This window comes from Notamacropus eugenii, chromosome 1 (genome assembly GCF_028372415.1).
Source record: "Notamacropus eugenii isolate mMacEug1 chromosome 1, mMacEug1.pri_v2, whole genome shotgun sequence".
NCBI classification, from domain to species: Eukaryota; Metazoa; Chordata; class Mammalia; order Diprotodontia; family Macropodidae; genus Notamacropus; species Notamacropus eugenii.
Genome location: NC_092872.1, coordinates 95,173,672 through 95,199,677, shown reverse-complemented (window position 1 = coordinate 95,199,677; position 26,006 = coordinate 95,173,672). Strand labels below are relative to the sequence as shown.

Here is a 26,006-nt window from a genome sequence, read left to right as displayed (position 1 = left end):
GGGGAATTAAATTGCTTACAAGAAGAAAGAAATTCTTCCTCTGTTTTCTTAATAAAGAATTATATTAATATAAGGAAAGAAAATGTCGGTAATTGTAAAATATGCATACTAATTTGAATTGAAAGACAACTCTTTGGAAGGTTACCAAAAACTAAATGGATAGGAAGAAATAAGTAAACAATTGTGGTAAGGAAAGATTCTTTTTTTTTTTTAATGGGGGAGAATACACATAAAGGATTGAGGACCTTTCTGTATTTATTAATTTGAGAAATGTTTCTGTTGATCTCAGGTTCCTTTAAGGATATTGGTAATAGCGGTGCTGTTTCAAGGTATTTTCCTTGGTATGATACTCATTTTATATTGAGGCATATATATGAATATGTAATATACATATAAGTTTTTATATTATATCTTTTTTCATTGAATGGTGAATCAGAAAGGAACAACAGTTTTGTATTCCCTGTGAAACAGGGTAAACTCATCAAATGAAATGTCATATTGTAACCTTGAAATGAAACATTAAAAGTGATTTGTTTAGACTGAGTCCAAACTCTGTATCAACGTTGTGCTATGGAGAATACAGAAATTAAATATGTGTGACCTCATTTCTGCTCCTTAAATTTGGCATGGGGGTTGGAGTTATTTTTTCTTTGTAGAATTTTGTCACGTAATTTTAAGGTAATATTCCTGACCCCTTAGAGGAAGGTCTGCTTTGGCAGTATCTGTGCACTTCTGTCTTTGGATTCTGGATTGGAATTTGATCATTGGCCTTATGAACTGCTGACAGTGTAGTGTAGTGTTATAAACTTGTTCTCAGTCTATTTTCTCTGAGGCAGGATGATCTGATTTACTCTGCTTTATGGGAATGGCAAGTAGTGGGGTTTTTTTTCCTATGTAGCTTTGTAGAGGCCATGTTAGAACTGCTCCACTAATAGATTCCCCATCCGATTCAGACTTAAATTTAGTCTTGTAGTTTTTCAGGTATCATATGTTTTTAATTAAACTTGGAGCATATTGTCAACTTTGGAAAGACCTCCACTGTTACCAAACTCCATTAAAAATGCTGCTGCCGTTGGACAACTTTCTCTCTCTCTTTCTCTCTCTCTCTTCCTTGGAAGATGGATTTCAGAGGTCCTGGTCATCAGTAAGTCTTTGCCCACTTTTGGAATTAGTTCAGCCTTTAGATACAAGAGATAGCAGTGTATACAATATCATAGTTCCTAATTAAATTTTGGATCCTACATGAATTAAGTGGTGGATGAATTGAACTTTGAATATACTACCTTAGATTTGGCAGTGGCAAAGGAGCCTCCTGGGATAATCCTTATCATCTTAAGCATTGCTGGGGACAAGCTACAGAAAAATTGTGTAGCAGTAAGCAATTTCCTAAATTGAAGGGTGAGAACATTCTGGAAAATGTTTTACCTGCACTGAAGGTCAATAGAAGGTGATGACAATTTTTAGAAAGACTGACTATGCTGGATAGAGTATTTGATCTGAAGTGTGACGAATGAATTTTAAAAACAGCTTTTTGGCTGAGTAGCCTGGGCATTATACCTAACAAATTCCTTCTGACCAGTCCTCTCCTGAAAAAGAGGCAGTCTGTGGAAAGAATGCCACTGGGTATGATTGGGTTGATTATACAGTTCGTAAGTTAATAGGTAGCCAGAATGACCCAGGTCACATAGGAGGATGAATGTACCTGACGCGAGTGTTTCTAGGCATCATATGGGATGATGGTTCTGTCCTTTCCCTTTTGCAGAGCCTGTATTTTGGTACTACGTGAAGGAAGTCCTGAATAAGCATGAACTACAGCGCTTCTACTCTCTGAGAAACATCAGCACAGATGTGGGAAGAGGGCGGGCGTGGCTGCGTTGTGCCCTCAACGAACATTCCTTGGAGCGCTATGTCCACATGCTGCTGGCCGACAAAATTAGATTGAGGTAACTGGGTGGCCAGTGGCTTGAAGCAGCCCTACAGTCCCCACTCTCAGGGGGTGCCCTGAAGGCTTGGCTCTTGGACATAGTCCAAGGGCTTTTTACGGGGGGAAACCATTTTCTTTAGAAGAGAATGTTACTTTTATTTCCTGACTGTTTAATTTGAGTTATTTTGAAATGTCCTTCTCTTAGAAACCAGAGGGGAAGAGACAATTTTGGATGCAGTCTCATGCTCTGCTTTTCCTTATAGATTGTGTGCTTTATTAATATCCCTGTTAACACGCTAGCAAGAGTAGCTGGCATTTACCTTATGTTTTATCGTTCCAAAAGATTTCATGCATATTCTTCTTTGATCCTTTTCACTTTCCTGTGCTGTAAGCTGCCCGACATTTTTATCCCACTTTTGCAGAGGTGGAAAGTGAGGTTCCTGAGAAGTTGAATTATCCAGAGTTATACAGTAGAGTAAATGGTTAAGCCAGAATTCACATCCAGGCCTTTTGATTACAAGTCCAAGGTTCTTTCCATTATATAATCTTTTATTTCAGGGGTTAAATAGAAGGCCGAGTTAATAAATGGCTTGAATTTAAGATTGGTGAAGAGCTGTTAAACTCCCATTTATTGCTCTCACAAAGGGGAATATCATAATCTTTCACTACCCCTTTTTGTTATCACAAATTGGCAGAGTTGCAAATCTAAATTCAGTTTGATATATTGGAATAATTTCTTAAAATAACTAATTAATTTTAAGTCAAGCGAAGGGATTTGGAATTTATTTATTGGACAGAAGAATGTGACTGAAAGTTTTCAAGTTGATGGGGGTGGGGTGGGGAGGAGTTGAATGATCAGACCTATGCTTTAGGAAGATTAATCTACATATAATTTATAGGAGAAGTTGGAGCTAGGAAGGCTAGTTAAGAGGTTGTAATACCTCTCATTAAGGCGTAACCAAAGCTCAGAGTGGAATGGTAGCAGAATGGAAAGAAGGCAATGAAAGAAGTAGAATCAACAGGGATTTGCAGCTGATTAAATATGAAGAGACAGAGACATTAAAGATCAAAGACTGAGGTCTTGAGCATGAATCATTGGGAGAATGGTGGTTGCACCATTATCAGAAACAGAGAATCTTCAGGAGGAAATGGCTTTTTTTTTTTTTTGGTGAAAATTGTGGTGTTCAGCTTGGACATGTTAAATTTTAGATGCTGATAAGGGACAGTGTGGTGTAGTAGACAGAGCATTAGATTTAGAATCAGAGAACTTAGGTTTGAATCCTGTCTTTGCTTCTTACAACCTTTGTGTCTTTGGTCTCTGGGCCTCAATTTCCTCATCTTTGAGATGAAGAGGGTGGATAAGATTATCCCCAAGGTTTTTTCAAGCTCTAAAACTAAAGCCATTTTCAGGTGCAGATATCCATCAGGCAGCTGGAAATGTGGATCTAGAGTTCAGGAGAACTGTTGGAGCTGGAAATAGAGATTTTGAGTCATTGTTTCAGAGGCCTGGTGAGTAGACGTTGGAAGGAGATCACTGGGAAGAGGGCTGAAGACGGCCCTTTGGTTGGAGACAGGAGGAAGGAAAGAAGGTGAAGAAAAGGGAAGAGAATTAGGAGGGACCAGGGAAGAAGGAAGTTGTACGTAGGATCCAGTGCTCATAAGGTGAAGGGATGGATGTGAACTGATAAAAAATCATTTTCCTTGGAGAGAGTAGTTAGTATGGTAGTTGGGACAGCAACCATGTTGCAAAGTTTGAGCATGGAGTGGGTGATGAAGTGGAAGCAACAAATATAGAATATCTGTGATATCATGTCTTAGATTTGGAAGGGATCTTACAGGTCCATTAGGCCAATCCTTTTTGACTTAATAATACTGTCTTAACAATATCCCCAAGTCACTTCATCTTTTTGAGTTCTGATTACGGTGGGGGTTGAACTCAGTGCTTCATGATGTGGCATATTCCACATGATTCTCTGTATGGAAGTTTGTTAGTGAAAGGAAACAGAAATTGGTTTTCTTTCTTTCTTTTTTTTTTTTTTTTTTTTTAGGAAAGGGTGGATTAGCATGTATGTAGGCAAAAGGGAAAGAGCCAGTGGGGGAGATGAGATCAAAGATGCAGGAGGGACTAAGGAGCAAATGCCCATAGTCAGTGGGAGGTAGGATCCCAAGTAGAAAGGTTGGTCTTGGAAAGGAGAAGGGATATTTTTAAATTTCCAAATTGCCAGGTGACTGGTTCAGCAATTGTGACATGAAGTTGCCTTCTGACCTCCTTCATTTGACCTCACAAATCCAATAGCTTATATCATCCCACTGTTAAAAAAAAACAAAAAAAAAACAAAAAAATTTCATTGGCTCTATATTGCATGTCAAGTAAAGTTCCTGACTGTCATTCAGGGCCCTCCAAAATCTGGTGCCACCCCACCTTTCCAGCTTTCTCTTAAGTTATTTGCTATTGTGAACTCCACACTTCAGTCAAATTGAATACTCTTTATTTCTGAGCATACCTTGTCCTTTTTCACCTTTGTGGCTAGAATGTTTTTACTCCCTACTTAACCTTTAAAGCTCAGCTTCAATTCTATCACTTCCTTGAAACCTTTCCTGAAGTCTTTTATGACTTTACCCTCCCTGACAGCCCAAGGACAATCCCCTCCTGGGGATCTCTCTTAGGTTGTGCACTGGATAGAGTACCAAACCCCCAGTAAGGAAGATTTACCTTCCTGAGTTCAGATCCAACCTGAGACACTGGGCAAGTCACTTAACCAGCTATTTGCCTCGGTTTCCTCATCTGTAAAATGAGCTGGAAGAGGAAATGGCAAATCACTCCAGTATCTTTGCCAAGAAAACCCCAAACGGGGTCATGAAAAGTTGAATGTGACTGAAACAACTGAACAACAGTGACAACTACATCCTTATTGTGAAATATTGTGTAGCATGGTTATCTGTATTTGTATCTATACTGACACTTGACTGAAAGCTCTGTGAGCTAGGGATCAGGTCTTATCTAAGCTTATCATGTCCCCTCGGGCCACTCTTTTACCTCCTGAGAGCTCCCCGTGCCTCACAGGCTCATCTAATGGTTTATGGGTACTCACATTTTGCTCTGGATTATTGCATATGATTATGCATTATATTATTTATGTGTGAAATTTGCATACATACATATGGAGAGAGAAAGAGGGAGGGGTACAAAGGGAGAGAGAGAGCAAGTGCACCTCAGATCGGTGAGCGAAATTACAGCCGGCCTTGGAGCAAGGACGCACCTGGGTTCAAGTCTCGTCTCTGATAGGAGCCGTGTGACTTTAGATACGTCCTAGGCCGCTTTGTGACTGTAAGACCGCAACAAATAGGTTGCAGAGAAAATTCTCATCAGCATTGGTAGAGGGAGTTCCTCACTTGGCTCCAACACTGATAAAATCCCGGGTCACCCTTTCTTCCCCCATCCCTCTAGAACTGTTTATTAAAAAGGCTTAAAGGGCCTGCAGAGGTCTCTGGCAGCTTTTTCTGTTTATTCCTGTTCAATGAGCAAAGCTGGTAGGCCCACTTTGTGGTTCTGCTATGGTGTCTGGGTCTTGATCTGTCTCTCAGAGGGACTTTTTTCATGGTAGTTAACTTTATGTCTGGGACTCTCAGTCTAAAGCTCTATAAGTACTGCATTTACATATAATATCTATTTTAGTTCTTTATCGTTTAGCCTCCCAAGAGACCAGCCAGGAAGTCACAAGACCTATGGGTTGCAGATCCTGTAATTATCCTTTGTTGAATTAGTAGAATTTACCACCCATCAGATACCTCTATATGTACAACATCCATTTTAGCAAGAATTATGATACATAAGAACTTCTAAAATGAGTTTTCTAGGTGTTCTTTTAATTCATTCAATTGGTTAATAGAATCAAATAACCATTTCTCAGAGTGCTTCCAAAACAGGCAATCTACCATAGATTATAGACTTCTCTTTTGTTTGGCAGCATTTTCTACGAAGACTGGGCCTTTGTAATGGATGAAGAACGGTCTAGCATGCTTCCTACCATGGCAGCTGGTAAGCCTTAGTGTCTTCAAATCAGTAGTGAATAGATCGTGATTTAAAGGCTTTTCTGGACTCGTAACTATTCCCATAAGAAAAGGTGGCAGTTAGCCTGAACTAAGTTGTAGAAGTGAAGTTAATAGCTTCTTTTTAATTAGAAGGGATATTAAGACTCCCCAGTTCTTCAGTGACCCTAGAACACTTGTTACTGACCTTCCTACAATGAAATACAATTCCTAGTTTGCTAAACAAGAATTAATAGTGTAGTATGTAGCATGCTCTCACTTGTTTTTTGTGGTTCAAATTAATTGTCATTTTGACTTCTGAGAGGTCCTTAAAAACACAACTGAGAAGTTAATGCAACTAAAATAAATAAAGCAGAGAATTCCCAGTCCTTTAATTACTGTTACTTTTCATAATACGTTGAAAACTTTACAGGTACCACATATTATGGAGTCAAAAAAAGAGCATTGTAGAAGCTGAAAATTTCAGTGCTTGATCAGTATTTGCCTGCATACATAGGGCATGTGGATGAAATCATTGCAGCCCAAGTGTCTTCCCCTTCTTGCTTCTTATTTGCAGCTATTTTAGCAGTATACTGGTGGAGGCAAGACCTGGAGTGGGCTGGCTACAGCTGCTGAAAGCCAAGGTAGAAGGGGTTCAGTTGCTTGTAGGTTTAGTATATATTAATTCTACTTTAGGCGAAGATTTTTGAAAAAATAAGTTTTAAAAGTCAGTGTACATTCTATAATTATAACGCAGGTGGTAGCCTGCGTGGAAGTTCTTGCTTTTCTTTATTGTTATATTTAGAGATGTATGCTTAGGAGTGAACGCTGCCGTTAGCAGACCTTTTCTCTTCATCATCAGGTCTGAATTCTATACTCTTTGCAATCAATATTGACAACAAGGACCTGAACGGGCAGAGTAAGTACACCCCAACTGTCTCTGACCTCCTAAAGGAATCTACACAAAATGTGACCTCCTTGCTGAAAGAATCCACCCAAGGTGTGAGCAGCCTTCTTCGAGAGATCACAGCATCTACTGCTGTCTCCATCCTAATCAAGCCAGACCAGGAATCTGACCCTTTACCAGTTGTATCCAGGGTCAGTACTGGTAAGTATCTTGGTAAGGATGGGCATCAGAGAATAATGGGAGATTAGATAGAGGCATTTGAAGTAATAATTGTCCTTGAAGTAATAATTGAAAATTAAAGACATAAATTGTACTACAGTATCCTGGTAAAAAACTGCTTTAGCCTTGGATTTATTTTAGAAATGTCATTTGGAAAATCAATGTATGTAAAAAGAATCTGAGTGAAGTGCATGGGCGGTGGCCCCTAATTTGTTGTAACTGTGCCTTTCTCTTGCTTATTTGATGTTGTCTAGACTTTCTCCTGAAAGTGCTGTAATGTATATGTATTTTACATATACATACATGTTATTTTAAAAATTATTGATACTTTTTATTTTTACATCAGTAATTTTCAGATATACTCCTACCCTTTTCAGTCTTCCCCTTCCCTGGATATTTTATTTATGCTTTGAAATTTTTTTCTTTGAAAATTTCATGGTCTTCCTTTAGGTTATCTGAGAAGGTGGCAATTGAGGGTATCACATGGTCAGGCTCGGGAATTCAGGACATTCATATATTGAGGGTCTTACTCTTGTTGTTCTGTGGTTCTTAAAACTTAACTGTAGACAGATTGGAATTTCCAGTAATGTTATGCAAATCATGACCTATGGATTAAATATGTGTTTTGTTTTGTCATGGGCTCATCTTTCTGATAGCTAAACTCTTTCTGGTGCTGGAAATATTTAGCATTTTTTCATCTTTTTTTATTAATTTATTTATCTATTTTTAGTTTTCAACATTCACTTCTATAAGATTTTGAGTTCCAAATTGTCTTCCCATTTTCCCCCCTCTCCTCACCCCAAGAATGCATGCAGTTTGATATAGGCTCTATGTATACATTCATATTAAACCTGTTTTCACATTAGTCATGTTGTAAAGAAGAATTAGAACCAAAGGGAGAAACGAGAAAGAAGAAACAAATAGAAAAGAAAAAAGAGAGCAAATAATATGTTTTGATCTACATTCAGGCTTTATAGTGACTTGTCTTAGATCCGTGCATTGCTGAGAGGAGATGCTTATCCAAGGTGGTCATCACACAGTGTGGCTGTTACTGTGTGCAGTGTTCTCCTGGTTCTGCTTACTTCTCTCAGCATCAGTTGAACATTGACTTTTTAAAGAGGTAGTTTATTCTCCAGCCTTTCTGACTTGAGATTTGATGCTCAGGCTTCTTTTAGCAGATTAGCCAGAACGTAGAATTTTCTTTACTGGAGATTTTGAAAGAATCCCAGACACACCCATCTTTGTGAATGATTTATGAGGCACAAAGCAATGTGGCTGATTTTTTAAAGAAGCACACTAGAATTTATCTAATTGAGGTTTGCTCTGTAGTCCCTTTGGGGGGTGCTGCACTTATTCCAAATATGTTGTTATTTCTTAAGATATTTGGGTAATAGTTCTTTGGAAGTTACCTTTAGAGCCCTTGGCATGTTTAAAATAAAATGTCTTTAGGAGTAGTACATCTTTGCCTTTTGGAATAGACCAAGCATCATTTGTAGCCAAATCTAATGGATAAGATGGGTGACAGTGCTGGTAAATCTGGTTTTTGACAAAAGCAAGAATAAGAGTATGCTGTGATGATAATATTATGAACCTTGACTTTTTTCTTGCAAATCTAATAACCTAGCCCAGAAGGTAACCTAACAGGAGACGTTCCACAAATGTTTTGAGTAATGATAGTATTGTTTAGATAAGTATAGAGTTTCTTAGGATGATCTTTGACAGTGCTCATTGGATGTATATATTCTGTTAAAGAGTGCCTTATTTAATAACTATGCTATACCTTCAGCCTTGTGGACGTAAAAGAGTAGATTAAATAACCTTTTGGGGGACTTTTTGGTTCTGAATCATCTAGGTTTTTTAAAAATTGTTTTTATATTTTTTTTTCAGAAGATTTAGGGAATTGTCACAAGCCATGAATAAGACATAGTAGTATTTCAGTTGTCTTGAAGACTTTTTCTTGTAACATATTTTTTCTTTTAACAGATGCAAAATGTAAAAAGGATAGGAAAAAGAAAAAGAAGGTGACTAATATAATTTCATTTGATGATGAGGAGGATGAGCAAAGTTTTGGGGACATTTTTAAAAAGACAGGTGGCACAGGAGAGAGCTCAGAAGAGAATTCAGATCGATCTTCAGTTCATATCATGTCTACTTTTGAAAGTCCCTTTGGACCAAATTCTAATGGAAGCCAAAGTAGCAACTCTTGGAAAATTGATTCTGTGTCTTTCAATGGGGAATATGGATACCAGAAGCTGGATGTGAAGAGTATTGATGATGAAGATATTGATGAAAATGAAGATGAAGTTTATGGAAAACCACTTGGGCAAAAAAGCATGGAAGATCACACAGAGGTTTCTGAGAAGTAAGTTTGATTTTATTTTTTTAAAGGAAGGAATTTCACGTGGAGTAAGTACTTCAGAGTCAGTCTTCATTTGCTCTTTAAACATTCGGTGTAGACAAGAACCTGAGCTGTTCCTTTTCTTTGAGCGCTGCTCAGTTAATCTCAGGTACTTTGTTTTGGAGGGCAGGAATGGTCTTTCCACCTTTCTGAGAATTAATAACACGAAAAGAGCTTATTGTGGGATTAATATCAAAAATTTAAGGGTGGACACTGTAACATTCTTGGGAAGTGTGTCACTTTCTGTCTGCTGTCTTATTTGGGTCAGATTTCTTTAGAGGCAGATGTGGTATAATGGAGAAAGCGTCCACTTTGGAGTCAGGAGACGTGTTCGTTTCCTGTGTTTGTCACTCACCAGATGATCATTGCGAACAAGTCATTTAGTTGCTCCAGTCCTCTATCTCTTAATTAGCAAACTGAGAAAGACGCCTTTCTTGCCTGCCTCGCAGGGCTGTTCTGATCATTAAATGGTATGACGTATGGAAAACATCTTGTCCTCAGTAACGGACTCTATAAGTGCCAGTGAATGCTATTTTATATCTTAATTTGCTGTCACTGCTGGATAGTCAGGGGGAAGGTAGGTTTGTGTTAAGGAAAGGGCGTAGACTAGTCCATTTGACATTTCTTTTCAAGGCAATGTGTGAGCAGTGGTATTTCAACATGGGCTCTTTTGTTGATTCATATATACCTTTTTGTTTAATACCTTGTGTTTTGTACCACTAAACTGGGACAGGGTACTGAAGGCTTAGGACCCAGATGTGACTTTATTGGAGTCCTGGTAGGAGCATCCTAACCCTTTTTTTTTTCACTTGGTTAGCTAAATGCATCCCATCACCCCCATCACTATGGACATCATCCTTTTCACTGTGTAGACTAGAATAACAGCCCATCATGTCCCCAACACAGCAGGGCCCTGAAAGAGAGCACCTCCCTTGGGGTTCACCCTTTATATCACTTAACATCTCTGAGCCTTGGTTGGAAGACTACCTGAACTACTTACTTCCATGTCACATAGCGGTTGGGATCAAACTGGATAATATGTGAGAACGGGCTTTGTTTATTAGAAAGAGTTCTCCAAACCTAAGTGGCTGTTATTATTGTTATTACCATGGTTATTAGAATGGCTTATTTCATTGATGTCTCTTGTCAGAGAGACTCCTCATTCCTTACCAGTGAGTCTGCCCACTGTTCTTACATGTATAGTTTTTGGGAGTTATTTGTGGTCACTGAGAGTTAAGTGAATGCCCAGGTTTAAACAACTAGAAAGTGCCAGATATGGAACTTGAACTCAGGTCTTTCTGGCTCCCAGCTGGCTTTTCTAGCCATTCATCCACAGTTTCTCTTTTTACTAATAATAATAAAATGTGAAAAGAATGGACCGAGTAGCATATTGCCACATGAGTTTACGTGTCACATAATAGTCATGGAATCCTAGATGTAGAGTGGGAAGGGGCCCCTTTATTTTGTACATGGGAGACTTAGAGACTTCATGAAGGGTAGGTGGAATTTGAACCTAATCCTTCTGACTTCAGTCAGTGCTTTTTCCACTACTGCATTGATAAGTTTCCTGTATTCCCCTTTTCCCAGAATTTAAGGCTGCATTTGTTTTACAATCCCTAATTTTTTTTACAATTTTTACAATTAATTTTTTTACAATTTTTTACAGTTAATTTTTTACAATCCCTAATTGTTTTGAAATCCTTAATTTTTCCTGTAGTCCTTAATTTGGCTGATTCCGGAACTAACATTTCTATTCTATGGCCGAGAAAAATAGCTTTATCTCTAGATTTGTCCATAATGTCATTAACAGATTTTTCTCCCTTATGCCAGAAATTCTTTTTTGCGCTCCACTCTCATGCTAAGGAGAGAGACTGGAGGATTGCAGAGGGGCAGCCCTGAGCCAAGCTAGCTGGCATTGTGATGTGCAGAAACACAGAATAAACAGGCCAGTGTGACTTTACATGTCCTCAGAGCTGACTGCAGTGTCGTCTTCCTATATCAGCTAGATGTGCCACAGCGGGGCCCATCCTAGAAAAAGAGGGAAAAAAATGTAACCACAGCTCAGCAAGTGAGTGGCCCTGTAACATGAATATACACTAGTTTGAGTTTAGGGTTTAGTTGATACCCGAGATGGGTGTTTGTAAAAGGGTTGTAAGTAGACAAACCCAATGAAGAGAACATCTTTGGGTGCTTCAACACCCTTCAGTGAAGCAGAGATGCTGTTAGGGTTCATTTTAAGGACTTTTAAGGTACCTGTTTAGCTAAAGGAAGGCAAGCTGTTGGCCAGTAATTCAGAACACAGGCGCTGTCGCCCCTTCCCGGTTTATATGTGGATTGCCAGGGGGTTGCAGGAGAATTTTTGTTCTTATTGCTTACTGTGGAGGTCTGGCCCAGAAGTGGGCAGAGTTGACCTTTAGCACACTGCAGCGAATGTTTCTTGACTACAGACATTCATACTCCCTCAGGTTATTACTATTGAAACTCTTGAGTTCAGATCCCTAGATTCTGTTGACCAAAGCAAGTAATGGCCCCTCGGGTTCCATAGAAGTAATGTTCTACGTGGAGCCTCGGAGGGAGGCATGGAGCTAGTCTAGCCTCTGCCATCAGAATGGAACGATGATGCTGTCAGCATTTTTAGCATTTCTTAATCACTCATTTAGATGGTGTGCATTGATCAGTGAGAAGTTAAAAAAACCAGCCCTTGTTCTATCTGCATTTAGAAGTTATTATACATTGCTATTTTTCGTGTTTGAAATTGTTACTCCATCTGACGTAGCCTGACTAACTTTTGTGGAAGCGTGATAAATAGATGTGGTTGTCATGCAAGCCCTCTGTGGCGCCAGGAGATCTGTTTACATCTGCATTCTTTCACCATCCTAGGCCCCTGGATGGCAACACCTGCCTTTCACAGATGCACAGCTGGGCGCCCCTGCAGGTGCTCCATGGGGACTCTGAGGTCCTTTTTCCTCTCAGTGGAGTGGGATCTTATGCCCCAGCAGGTGGGTCATTTCCTGTCTCTTTTGTTATCTGTAAAAGCTTTTGATTCTGAGTAGAGGCCGTGTGGTATCACTGTAGAGAGCCAGTTGGCCTACAAGGCAGGAAGACTGCCTCTTGAACCCCCACCTCTGACTCCTCCCCACAAGCTGTGTGTCCCTGGGCAAGTCTTTGGATATCTCAGGGCGTGCCACAGGCAACTCTTGAAGCTGCAGCCTAGTTGGTGATTCAAATTGGGAGAATAAGTTTCTTCCTTAGGAGTTCTCTATATCAGTAAAATCACAGGTCCAGTCCCGAATCAGAAGTTTGAAGTCTGAGAGAGAGGGTGACTTTCTAACATATCTTAGAGCCTTATGAAAGAAGGTCAGTGAGCATCCTGAGAGGTAGATCTTGGTGCTCATTATTGGGGTGCACATGGCCTTCTTTTCCAATGAGAAGCCTGCGTGTTACAACAAATAGAGGTGATCCTGAGACTCCACCTGAGTGGTGGAACTTTTAAAGGTTCCCCTAGCTTGAGTTAGATGTTGAGACAACTGAGTTTTTTCATGCTGACTCTGCCAATGAATTGTTGAACTTAGGCAGCATCAAATGTGTTTCATCTTCCACTATAAATAGTTCACCTATAGCTCATAGCAAGGGGAGAGGATCAGTGAGCTAACACAATAAAACTCAACTAATCAATCAGTCAATCAACAGGTATTTAGTAAGTTCCCAGTTCAGGCCCTGGAGATACAAAGATAATGAAGAAGACGTTCCCCAGTCACCAGGAGCTTACACTCCAAAAAGAGACGAGAAGTTTGTACATGAGCATATACAGAATGAATATAAAGAAAATGAATGGAAACAAGTACAGAGTAGGAGAAGAGTGCCGGAGAAGTAGAAAGCAGTCTTGCTTCAGTAGCTCTTTCATTGTCATTGTGCTTCCTTGTAGCTTTCCAATCCATTTGTTGTTTGTGAAGGACTAACATAAAATGGTTCCTGATTTTACTTATCCTTGTTGTTTAGCCTCAGTATGGAACCATGGCACCAAGAGGCAGCTAAAGAGCCAGGTTTCTTACTCCAGCCTTATTTTGTTCTCTCTCCTTTCAAAGGGAAATCAATTGTATTTTCTGTGGGCCCAAATTTAAGGCATTGTTTAAGGTTCTGTTGGGATTCTTAAAAAACAAAAACAAACAAAAAAACAAAACCAAAAAAGGTAAATTATTGTGAACTTATCTTTAAACCATAACAAAATCAACTAATCCTACATTTACAATCAATTAAACTTTAAAGTTCAAATTATTACATTAATTAAAGGGAAAAAAACCTTTTCAACATAGATCTGTTGATCTGTTCCTTCAGGGCTGTGCAGAAATCCTTGACTTGGTGTTATGTTGCCTGGCTCTGGATTTTTCTGGTCATGGTATCTAAGTGCTGATCACATTTGCTTTTTTTGTATGTTCCCTTTGTCAAGGTCACCAGCTTAGGTACAGATAATTTATTGTTTGCCTTGTTGCTAGTAAGCACAATGATTGCATAGTTAGTCAGTCAGCCAGCAAGCATTTATTATGTGTTTGTTATATTCCACATGCTGAGTTAAGTACTGTGGAGACAAAGAAAGGCAAAAACAATTCCTGTCCTCAAGGAACTTACAGATAACCAGATACATGCAAAGTATATATGAAGTAGATGGAAAGTCATCCGAGTGGCAGCCATCAGCAGCTGTGAAGGGTCTCCTGCAGAAGTGGAGATTTGAGATGAATCCTGATATGGGAGCTAGGGAAATTGAGTCAGAGGGTAGGAAGATGAGCATTGTAGGCATCAAGGGATAGTCAGTGAGTCATGGATGCTGAGATGGTGTGTTGTATATGAGAAGTGTCAGGTTAGACCATTGTAGCTGGATCTTGGCGTATGTGGAGGAGAAGAAAGTGTTCTGAAGCCAGGAAAAGGAAGAAGGGCCAGAGGACTTTGTATTTGATCTTGGAGGTATTATAGGTGGGAGGTGATATGGTCAGACCTGTGGTTTAAGGAAACTACTTTGGCATCACAGTGGAGTATGGATTGAAATCAGGTGAGATCAGAGAGATCAATTAAGAGGCTATTTCAGAATATCAGATGAGAGCTGATGGGGCCTGAACTTGTGTTGTGGCTTTGTGAGAAAAGAAAAGTATGTGAGAAAAGTTGTGGAAGTAGAAACTGATTGTTGTGAATTGACTGAGTAATCCCTCATCAAAAACAGCTCTAGTCATCTTGGTCAGTGGTGCCTGTGCTGGTTGTTGACTAACCTGGGAGAGGTAACTCAGAGTTACCCATTTCCTGTACATGTTGGTAATTCAGTGTATACAGCTGTGGGTGGGACCACACCCCTTGATTCAATGATTCCACAAAAATTTATTAAAAGTGCTTAATGTTCTTTCTACCAAACTCTGGCATGCCATATTAGACACAAATGAAGCAGTTATTGCTCCCAAAAGATTTTACTCTTTTGGGAGAAAAACATATAAACATATATTGAGAGAAAAATCGAGGAGACAGAGCACAAACGTGTGTGGATTAGGGAAGGTTTCATCTACGTAATGACATTTGAGTTGAGTCTTGAAGAGACAGATGAAGATGAAGACTGCATTCCAGGGATGAAGGCTGATCTTGCAAAATACGTGCCTTGAGGTAGAAGTGGACTGGGGAGTTTGAGAAACAGCTAGTATTCCAGGTTGGCTGTATAAGGCAGGACATGTAAGGAGGAGCCATATCTGTAGTGGGGTTTAACTATTATTCTGAGAAATGAGAATTTTATCCTACATGCATGTCTATAGGGAATCACCACTACTGAAGTTTTTGCAGAAGGGGGATCTCATGGTCATATTTGTTCCTTATGAAGAAGACTCTTTAAGTTTAGATCAGAGAGGGGACAGTATAAAAGGAGAGAGGATGATGACTGAGAAAAGGCTATTGAATTCAACAGTTAAGAAATAGTTGGTAACTTTAGAAGGAGCACTTTTGGTCAACTAATGGAGTTGGAAGCCAAATAGGTTAGAAAATGAGGTAATGGGGGCTGGTCATATAGACGATTCTTTCTGGAGTTTGACAGTAAAAAGGAAGAGAGGGGTTGGGCAGTGCTTTGAGGGGATAGCAGGGGCCAGTGAGATTTTTTAAAGGATAAGGAGACCTGAACATGGCTGTGGATTTTAAGGAAATCGACAGACATATAAAGAGGAGGAGAGAAAGAATGGATGGAAGAAGGAATAAAGTTGTCTTGATACTCCTAAACAGCTACCTTGATTTTCCTGCTGTTTTTTCACCGAACTATTATTTAGATATTTTGGATACCATTGTGAGATCTATTGGTTGTAGCCAGTGAAAGTTGTGGCATATGGTCTGTGCAATAAGCATGCAGAGGCTGATTTATTCAAAGGTAATTTTTCTTGGAATGATACTTTAGCAGCCACAAATCTATTTATGAGAATCACTAATGTTCTTTCACTACTGTATCTAGATTTTATTTATGGCAGCATTTTCTGTGAATGCCTTCTCAAAATGCAAATGAATTTGGGGACACTTTCTTTAAGACAAAGGTGAACGAATAAGTAAAAATAAACAAAAGCCCCAAAGCCTTTGTTGCCTTTATATATAGATCAGGTACTGTTAATGAGTTAGACTGTACTGCCCTCCAGTGTTGGTTTTACATCCTTGCAGATGGGAACCGAGTTCCAATATGATGTGGTTTGATTATAATCTGTGATGACTCCACAGTCCTCACAGTTGACCCTAAATGACTTCTTAGTCCTAATGGGGATACAGGCAGTCTCTAGGTGAGAACAATTCACAGTTCATGAGATGAGTTTGGCCAATTTAATGAACAAGATCAAATCTAAGATTATAGATTTTTTAAAAAAATTTTGACCTGTGAAATCATTGGTATAGGGAAATTCCAGTGGAGCTCCCTATGCCAGTGTAGATTCCCCACTGTTGCGTAAGTTACAGTTTTAGAGTATTATCCAGGGCACTGGTCGTATAGTCCATGTGTATCAGGTGCACCTGGACTCAGGTCTTCCTCCCTCAGGTGGCCTCGTTTTCCATCATGCCAGGATACTTTATAGATAGAGAAAGGAAAGTGGGCAGCAGAGAAACTCCTGTGTGTCAGTGAAGCAAGAAACAAACCAGCCATGTCCGTAAGTGAGCAGATGCACTGTTTGAGTTTTCTCATCCTGATTGATTTCTGTTCTACAGATGCCGCCTTAAATACCCTGGAGAATGGCAGTGGACCCCAGAGCAGCATTCTCACTGGGCCTGAACTTCAGTACAGGTTCATATAAAAAAATTAGCTTTCTTTGGGATTAAAATCTTAATCTAGTCATTAGAAGGTATTTTATTTCTCTGAGATTAAAGATTATATATTGATTTGTCCCCTAAAGGATGGCCAGATTTTTTTGCCCTCTACCCTCTTCCTATTGTCCTTTGCCCTTCTCTCCCTTGATTGCTTGATGGTTATTAAATTATCTTCATCCAAGGAATACATAAACCTTTTTTTTTCTATTGAGAGTCCTTTTGGAGTCATGCTATTCACATAACCCGCTTCTGGCTCCAGCTTCTCTCTGAGTAGTCATGTCATTGTAGCTATGTTCGGCAAAATAACGGATAGACTTAGGACAGAAGGGAGTTCTTGAGGCCTGTGTATGACAATTAGAGAGTAACATAGACTTGATGTTAATCAGCTGTGGCATCTCTTAAATAAACGGCATGTGGACAACATCTTTGAATAGGGGAAATACAGAACTGGATGTTGGGAAATAAATGCTGGTTCTAATTCCTGCCTTTCAATTGATAGACTGTTTTTGATCCTAAGTAAGTTATCTAACTAACTACTTTGGTTCCTAGTTTCTCTATTAGTACAGTCTTTTTGAGAATTTTCCCCATAGAAATGTATTAATAGTAATCACAACAGTGATGATAGCTAACTTATGTAACATTGATTATAAAATGCTTTAGATATGGGTTCTCATGTGAGTCTTATAAAACCTGTGTGGTTTGTAATGCAAGCAGTATTGTCCCCATTTTATGGATGAGGACACAGAAACTCAGCAAGGTTGGGTGATTTGCCCCAAATCATACAAGCCAATAAATGACAGAGGCAAGATCTCCGATCTGGGTAATGTGACTTAAAAGTCTGGTGACCTTCCTTCTGCTTGAGCATAGACAAAATAGCACGAGTGAAAGGCATTGCACTCCAAAGTATTCTCATTGTCTTCATTGATTCTTAATTCCAAAGATTATTTTTATTTTTAGAACTAAGAGACTTGTTTGCATTTTATTAACTGATGACATAGTAGCTAGGATGAGTATCGCTATTAATTCTTGTATATCTGCACCTTCTTCCTCAAGTAATATGTGCCACTTGGTATTTGAATAGATTTCCATCTTTTTAATTGTCTTTGAGGTCTAGATTTTGTATTAAATTCTACAATATTAGCACTTAACATTGTTCTCTCTTTTAAAAAAAATTCAGTGTGGAAGCCAGTCCTCCAGTCCAAGGGAGCCCTTTAAACAACCTCTTGCCTTCCACACCTGTGCCAGAATCAATGACAATTAGTAAGTATTTTCAGAATTATTTATACCAAGAGTGGATAACCCATCAGTCCCTACCAAATTGCCTTGTTTTTGTACTTTTTCTGAGTTTTCATACTTAGTAAGAAGTATATTCAGTTAGTCAACAAGCATTTATTGTGTTTATCCTGTTCTTATTGCTGGGTTAGAAAAGCTAGAGTGAAACTGTCCCATCTCCCGAGGAGCTTACTTGCATTCTAAGATGGGATACAACATGTACATAAGTATATCTGTAATACATATATAATGAATATGCAAGGTCGCTTGAGGGAGGGAGGCAGGATTGAATCAGGAAAGAAAGACTTCCTGTAGAAAGTGGCACGTGAATGTAGTCTCGAAGGAAACCAGTTATTTCAAAAGGTAGAGGTGAGGAGGGAGTGCCTTCCAGGCATCAGAGACAGCTAACGGCATGGAGACTGGACATGGAAGAGCCTATATATGGAACACTAAGAATAGGCCAGTATGTTTGGATTGCAGATGGTGTGGTGGAGAGTAATATGTAAGAAGACTGGCAAGGTGGGACAGAATCACGTTGTGAAGTCTTAAATGCCAAGCAGAGGTGGAGATAGTTATCCTAACAGCAATAGGGAGACCATGGAATTTATTGGGTAGGGGTTTGACATTATCAGGTTGTTCTTTAGGAAAATCGTTTTGGTGGTTCTGAGGAAGAGGAAATGCTTCGATAGAGACCAAGCAGGCAGCCATTTCAGGGGAGCTCGTGTGGTATTTGTCTTGAGTAGACAGCGGGGCACACGTATGAAGGATGTTATAGAGACAGAAACTACAAGATTTGGCAACTGATTGAATGTGTGGGGTGAAAGTAAAGAAGTGTAAACCTGAGTAGCTGGAATGATGGCATGGCAGTGGGGAAATCTAGAAGAAACGTGGAAGATAACTAGTTCTGTTTTAGATACGTTGAGTTAGATATCTATGGGACATCCAGTTTGAAAGATATACTAATCAAGTGGGATTGCAGGGATGGAGCTTAGAAGTAGATTGGGGCTAGATATATGGATCTGGGAATTATTTGCATAGGGAGGGAAATTAAATATAGGGGGAGTTGGTGAGGCTAACAAATGAGCTTGTATAGAGAGAAGAGAGTCTGAGACAGAACTTTGGGGTTCAATCACATGGATGAGTCATCAGCAAAGGAAACTGAGAAGCCAGTCAGACAGATTGGAGGAGAACCAGGAGAGAACAGTGTCGGTGAAATTCGGGGGGGAGAGAATCCGGGGGAGAGAATGGTCAACAGTTTCAAATCTTGAAGAGAGGTCGAGAAGGATGAACACTATAGTTTGAACAAGGTAGTTTGTTTTAGCGATTAAGAGATCGTTTGGGCATAACAGTTTCACTTGAGGAATGAGTTTTGAAGTCAGATTATAGGAGAGGAAGGGAAATGAAAGCACCCGGTGGAGAAGGCATTTTCAAGTAGTTCCCTTGGAAAGGGAAGATAGATATAAGATGGTAGTTTGCAGGGATGATGGAATCTAGCCAGGGATTTTTGAAAATAAGGGAGATCTGGATGTTATAGGCAGGAGGGAGGGCATCAGTGCACACAGACTGTGGAAGAGAGGGAGGAAGGAGAATACTGAGAGGGCAGTTAGCTGGAGAAGATGAATGGTGTGGGCTCAAGGACAGATGTAGTGTCTTTATCAGAGCCTGGAGGAAAGGAGAAAATGATGAAGAATGAATAGGGTTCTCGGTAGGTTTTTGAGAGGAGGAGGAAGAGGAGGAGGGATTGTGAGATAAAGAGGAGGGAAAAGAGGCAGCTCCTCATGCATTGTCTTTTATGTTCTTCATAAAGTGTGAGCCACATACCTCAGATGAGAGGGTTTAGGGATAGGGGTGCTCTGGAATGCTTGAGGAGAGAGGAAAAAGAACATGAGTTTGCAGCAAACAAAATCGACATGGTTATGTGACTTTTAGCTTTGTTTAGCAATATTAGCTAAGTTTTGCAGACAGGAGTGGAGGAAGAAGAAAGCTGAGACTTGGCAAGGTATGAGGTTTATTTTCTTTTCACTTTGAGGGAGCATCAATACATATTTTTTAAAATCTAATTTTATTTTTTCAGTCAACAAAATAATACTTTATCTTGCTCCTACCTCCTCCTATTGGGGAAAAAGGAATAAAACAAAACCTTTGTAACAAATATGCAGTAATCAAGCACAATTAATTCCTGCATTGGAGTTCCTGCATCATAAAAATAAATGTCTCCATCTGTTTCCTGACTCTATCACCTGTCAGGAGAGAGGTAGCATATTTCATTATCTGTCCTCTCATTGTCATTTTGTTGGTGAGGGTTCTTAAGTTTTGGTTATTTGTCTTTGTGTTGTTGTTGTAGAAATTGCTTTCTTGGTACCATTCATTTTATTCTTCTTTATTTCATATAAGCCTTCCCAGCTTTCTTGGAAACAGTCCCTCTGAAATGAGGTCTTCATAATTTCTTACAGAACAATAGTATTCTGTTCCACTCATATACCATAATTTGTTCAGCCTTTCCCCAGTTCATGGGCACCTTCTAGTTTCCAGTTCTTTGCCACCACAAAAAGAGCTAATATAAATACAGGGTGTTCCAAAAGTCTTATTCCCTTCTAAGCTTTAGTTTGAAATCTCACTAAGCCTTTTGGAACACCCTGTATTTTTATACATGTGGATCTTTTTTCTGTTTGTTTGATTTCTTTGGGGTATATGCCTAGTAGTGGTAGTGTGGAGTCAAAGGGTTTGCATAGTTTAGTAACTTTTTGGGCATAGTTCCAAATTGCTTTCCAGAACGACTGAATTTACAGCTCCAACAACAGTGCATTAATCCTGCAGCTTCTCCAATATTTGTCATTTTCATCAACTTTGCCAACACAAAGTAGAACCTCCCAGTTGCTTTAATTTTTATTTCTTTAATTATTAGGAAATGGCAAACTACCCTGGTATTTTTACCAGTAAAACTCCAAATGGGGTCACGAAGATTTGGACACAACTGAAATGACTGAACAACACCATATTATTAGTTATTTGAAATACTTTTTCAAATACTCATTGATGGCTTGGATTTCTTCCTCTGAAAACTGCTTGTGTATTTACTTTCACCATTTACTAGTTGGGGAATATCTTTTATTCTTATTAATTTGTATTACTTTTAAGGCATAAGTTTTGCTAGAAAAATAGGGCAAAGGATTCTGGAGGAGAGGAAAGTGTAGAGTTGAACTGCTTCACTAAACAGTCTAGTTTGGGAAGGGAAGAGAAGGTGGCGCCAGAGCAAGGGTGCTGGCCCTGCAAAGGACTGAGGGGTGCAGAGATTATAGGATGTGGGAGGATTAAGATTAGGTTTGGGAGAAGAGTAAGGCATGTGGAGAGATGACTGGAGATTGCGATCTGATAAAGGATTTTTATGTTTCTTGATCACGGACATGTCCATGTGGGCGATGGAGAGATCATGGGCATGACCATTTCTGTGTGTAGGTAGTTGAGGTGGAATGGTGGAGTAGACCATGAGAATTTAGCAAACTGAGAAAATGCAAGATTTGGTTATCTGAAAGAGCATTTATGGGGAGACTGTGATCCAGGTACTCAACTCATTGAGAAAGGAGGGAGAATATTTTGAAGGCTGGTAGGTAATGATCACTAGGGTGTGGATTAGGTGATAGATTTGGATAAAGGAAACCTCGGAGTGACGGTGGTACGGAAATTGGAAGTTACAGTAGAGTATTCCAATTCCATCTATGGTCCTAGTAATTTGGAAGGTATGAGAATAAATAGATGCCAACAGTATTGGAAGGGAAGGGCTAGGAGGTAGGATCACCTGAGAGGAGCCAATTTTCTGTGACAGAAGGAACATGAGAGGAAGAAGCCTAAAATGAAAGGATATTTATTAATTATAGAGTGAGAATTTCAGGGCACCTAGGGGAAAGGGTTGGAAGATATGGGGTACAACAATAAGGGGGGTGTGGGGCTAATGGGTCTCAGGATACAAGAGTCGGTGTTTGGGATTAGAGAATGGGGTTTGTTCTTTGGGAGTCTGGGATTCATTATCCCACTACAGTTATCCCTTTCACATCACAACTTTCCCCAATCAAGGTTTTGATATATCACAAGTCAGTAGAAGTTACAGACAACATGTGAAAGCCAGCAGATAATAGAGAAAAAGTTTAGAAATTCAGAAATACATCAAATATATGTATAGTATTGTATGATATCAACATATTTTATCTCAATACCATTGTAATTCATACTTCTTCTCAGGTACAAAGGGAGAAGTAAAAAATTTTACATGTATTTTCCAGATCATGGGGGCACCATGTTCCTCACCCCCATGATATGAAAGGGATAACTGTATCTTCATTTTACACATGAGAAAGTTGAGACTCCTAGAGATACATAGATTTTCTGAAAGGTCATAAAGTTATTGAGCTGTGGAGCCAGGACTCAAGTGCAAGTTACTTAACTCCTAGCCCTAGTGAAATTAGGAATTTACTGACTGTTGGGGAATAAGTCCAGGCAGAGATCCCGTGAACTGGAGGAACTCAGTTAAGGAGGGCAAGTGAACTGAACTTTCACCTGCTCTTACCTTAAAGTCTAGCCTCTAAGTTTCACCTTGTATTCTTTTTATCTTTGTGCCTGATAGTCTGGGTTCCTATGGAATACCTGTGCCATCCTGGCAGGGGCAGCACCAGGGAGCTCATCCCCAGCAGGGAGGCCTGTGCCCTGGTATCACCAACAATAGCTCCGGTGACCTGAGCTGGGAAACCAGGGGTCTGACACACATTTCAGAGTAGGATTGGGAGCTTTTGAGTAATTGTGGATTTTGGATTTATTTTCTTTGAGATAATTATAGAAGTATTATTTCAGTTAATTTTGCCAAAGATTCCTTTGTCATTTTAGGTGTCATTTATTAAATAAATGCAGAGCTCAAACACTGGACATGGATTGTAAAGCGGGGTGATAGATTGGGACTCAGATCCTCTTCCAATACCCTTATACCCTTATTTTACATACACAAAGTATCAATATATTCTCCTCTTCTTTGCCTCTACAGCTGTTTCTGTGCATAGCTACAGCCTTCTTGGCTTTGAAGATAATGATGACCCTGGTTTATGCAGTTTGTTTGAGTTTGACTCCCTGACAGTTTGATGCTGCTGGGATCAGGCTTGGAGTCGTTTTCTATTTTCTGTTACAATTTCCAACAAATATAAATTTATTCTTAGTTGATGTCTTTGACAGGTAAGAACATAGCAAGATTTTTAGACTCCAGTGTCTGAAGAAAAATGTCAGTCCATCCTCTGCCTCATTTTAAACTTGCATGACAAGGTAGTTGGTCTTAAAGGATATAAACCTTTGGTCACAAATAAGCCACTGGTCTTAAAGGATACCTTTAGGGATGGTGGCTGTCCATCCCTGTCATGTCTTTCAGAATTGCTCAGAGATGCAGATTCTTAGAAATTTTGAGTGCAGACTGGTTTTGGCTTAATTTCCCACACCTCCTTCCTGTGCCACATGAGATAAAAATAAGAGCAGACCTATTTGGGTGTCTGATGTGTCCTGAGAATGATCCAAATTCAGATTTGAATCTCATCCCAGTATGTAAAGCCCGTGGAATTTCAGTTTAGACAAAAACTCACAGTAACCACAGAACCATCCACCAGAGAGGAGCTGATCTATTCTGATAAATATTTTCAACCCTTCTCAAGAGTGCTAAATATTTAGGTAGATCCATACAAGATTACCCCTCTAGATTCTTTTAATCCATAAGTGGCCAGGCTTCCTGAAACTATAATTCTGAGCTTTATGCACAGAAAATTGCCCTGTGATTGACAAGGCCAATTTGCTGGCTCCTTTTCCTCCCCTTCTCTGTTGCCTTTGATTTTAACAGCTAAGAGCTGGTATTTAAATGGTGTTTTAAGATTTGCGCAGTGCTTTACAGATATCTCATTTTATTCTCATAATAACCCTGGGAAGTAGGTGCGTTGCCCTGAAGCCAACTTAACCTGTCTTTTTGAGTTGCCATATTTTACAGAAACACTGGACTTGGGATATATCTTATAGGGTATGAGACCCTGAATGAATCAAGGATACACCCCTCCCCCGGCCCTGCCCCCAGCTGACCTAATTTGTTGTTTGCCCCTTTAGCTAGAATCTCAGTGGGTTTTTGAGGGTCAAATCAGCTACACAACAGTTACTAGTTAGCCTGCACCAGATTGATTAACTGTCTGAGCAGCTGGGCGCTTGTAGAAAAGCAGACCATCCTACCTTCATAATCTAGCAGTTCCCAAGGGAGAAGAATGCTGCTTTTGCCGTCCTACTTACTCCTGTTCCCCCTCCTCCTTTCTTCCTCCTCCCATGCCACTCCTTTTTGGGATTGATATTTTATGTATTTTGAAATACTGTTCTGGTAAACAGTTTCAGCAGTGCTAAAGGATTCCATGACACAAAAAAAGGGATAAGAAATCTCTTAGTCTAGACCAGTAGCATCAAACTCAAATAGAAATGAGAGCCACCAAACCATATGTAAGGAATTCTGTGGTTCCCATATTGACTGGTTTTACAATGTAATATCTGTTTCATTATATCTTTATTCATTTTGTTAACTATTTCCCCTTTACATTTTGAGAGACAGCACTGTGACAGGCGCTTCCTTCGACCAGCAAGGACCAGGACTGATTCGTTGGCGTTCCTCCCCTACTGTTTAGGTTCTGTTACTACCATGCCTCTGGTTCAGGCCACACCCAGGAGTGCTGTGGGCCGTGTTTTTGGTTGCCCTCCACCCCTCTCATGAGACTTCCCCCTTTTTGTAGCTCACGAATATTTAAGATTCTGCCTGGATTGTGAAGTCCATCACACTCATGTTAGGAGTTCCACATGTGTGCATGTTTCTTTTGTAATAAATACAGTCTCACACATCTCGTGGACTTGTGATTTTTTTTTTTGTTAACAGTTGCTGTTATTATTCCCATTATATGGAAGATGAGAGTGCGACAGAGGTTAAATGACATAGCCAAGGGCTAGTAAGTGTCTGAGGCTAGATTTGAACTCAGGATTTCCTTGCTCCAGGCCCAGCCCTCTATTCACTAAACCACCTATTTTCCTCTATGAAGTCACTTTCTTCTGGGGACTTTTTTGTACAGTCCTTGTTTCTGTTCTAATAAAGATTGCCCGTTCCTCATTCTACTACTTCTCCCTTGTGCTTTGTACTCTTTTATAGAAGCAGCTAAGTGGCACAGCGGCTATAGGGCATTGGGGCTAGGAAAACCGGAGTTCAAATTCAGCCTCAGGTGCTTACAACTGTGTGATCCTGGACACGGCACTGAGAATCATTAGTGTCTTCAGTAGGAAAATGTAGATCGTGATATCATTGACCTTTCAGGTTTATTGTGAGGATCAAATGGGTAATATTTGTAAAGCACTTAGTACGTGCCTGGAACATAGTGGACACTTAATAAATGCTGGTTTCCTTCCTTCCTTCCTTCCCTCCCTCCTTCCTTCCTTCCTTCCTTCCCTCCTTCCCTCTTTCCCTCCCTCCTTCCTTCCTTCCCTCCTTCCTTCCCTCCTTCCTTCCTTCCCTCCTTCCCTCCCTCCTTCCTTCCCTCCTTCCTTCCTTCCTTCCCTTCTTCCCTCCCTCCTTCCTTCCTTCCTTCCTTCCTTCCTTCCTTCCTTCCTTCCTTCCTTCCTTCCTTCCTTCCTTCCCTCCTTCCCTCCTTCCTTCCCTCCTTCCTTCCTTCCCTCCTTCCTTCCTTCCCTCCTTCCTTCCTTCCCTCCTTTCCTCCCTCCTTCCCTCCCTACTTCCTTCCCTCCTTCCCTTCTTCCCTCCTTCCCTTCTTCCCTCCTTCCTTCCCTCCTTCCTTCCCTCCTTCCCTCCTTCCTTCCTTCCTTCCTTCCTTCCTTCCTTCCTTCCTTCCTTCCTTCCTTCCTCCTTCCCTCCCTTCCTTCCTTCCTTCCTTCCTTCCTCCCTCCCCTCCCTCCCTCCCTCC

At 40.0% G+C, this 26,006-nt stretch overlaps 1 protein-coding gene across 9 annotated transcripts in view; it reads left to right on the top strand.

The window, feature by feature from the left end:
- Positions 1–26,006, top strand: part of SNX29 (sorting nexin 29) — a 688,321-nt gene that overhangs the window by 59,500 nt on the left and 602,815 nt on the right. For all 9 annotated transcript variants that reach the window (XR_011967204.1, XR_011967210.1, XR_011967211.1 and 6 more), the window contains exons 5-11: positions 1,763–1,943; positions 5,893–5,963; positions 6,816–7,061; positions 9,063–9,441; positions 12,358–12,476; positions 16,678–16,753; positions 17,954–18,036. Coding sequence is in view for 6 of the 9 variants with exons in the window: in XM_072609956.1 (XP_072466057.1) it covers positions 1,763–1,943; positions 5,893–5,963; positions 6,816–7,061; positions 9,063–9,441; positions 12,358–12,476; positions 16,678–16,753; positions 17,954–18,036 (1,155 nt within the window). In the remaining 3 variants the exon portion in view is untranslated. The remainder of the gene's footprint in view (positions 1–1,762; positions 1,944–5,892; positions 5,964–6,815; positions 7,062–9,062; positions 9,442–12,357; positions 12,477–16,677; positions 16,754–17,953; positions 18,037–26,006) is intronic.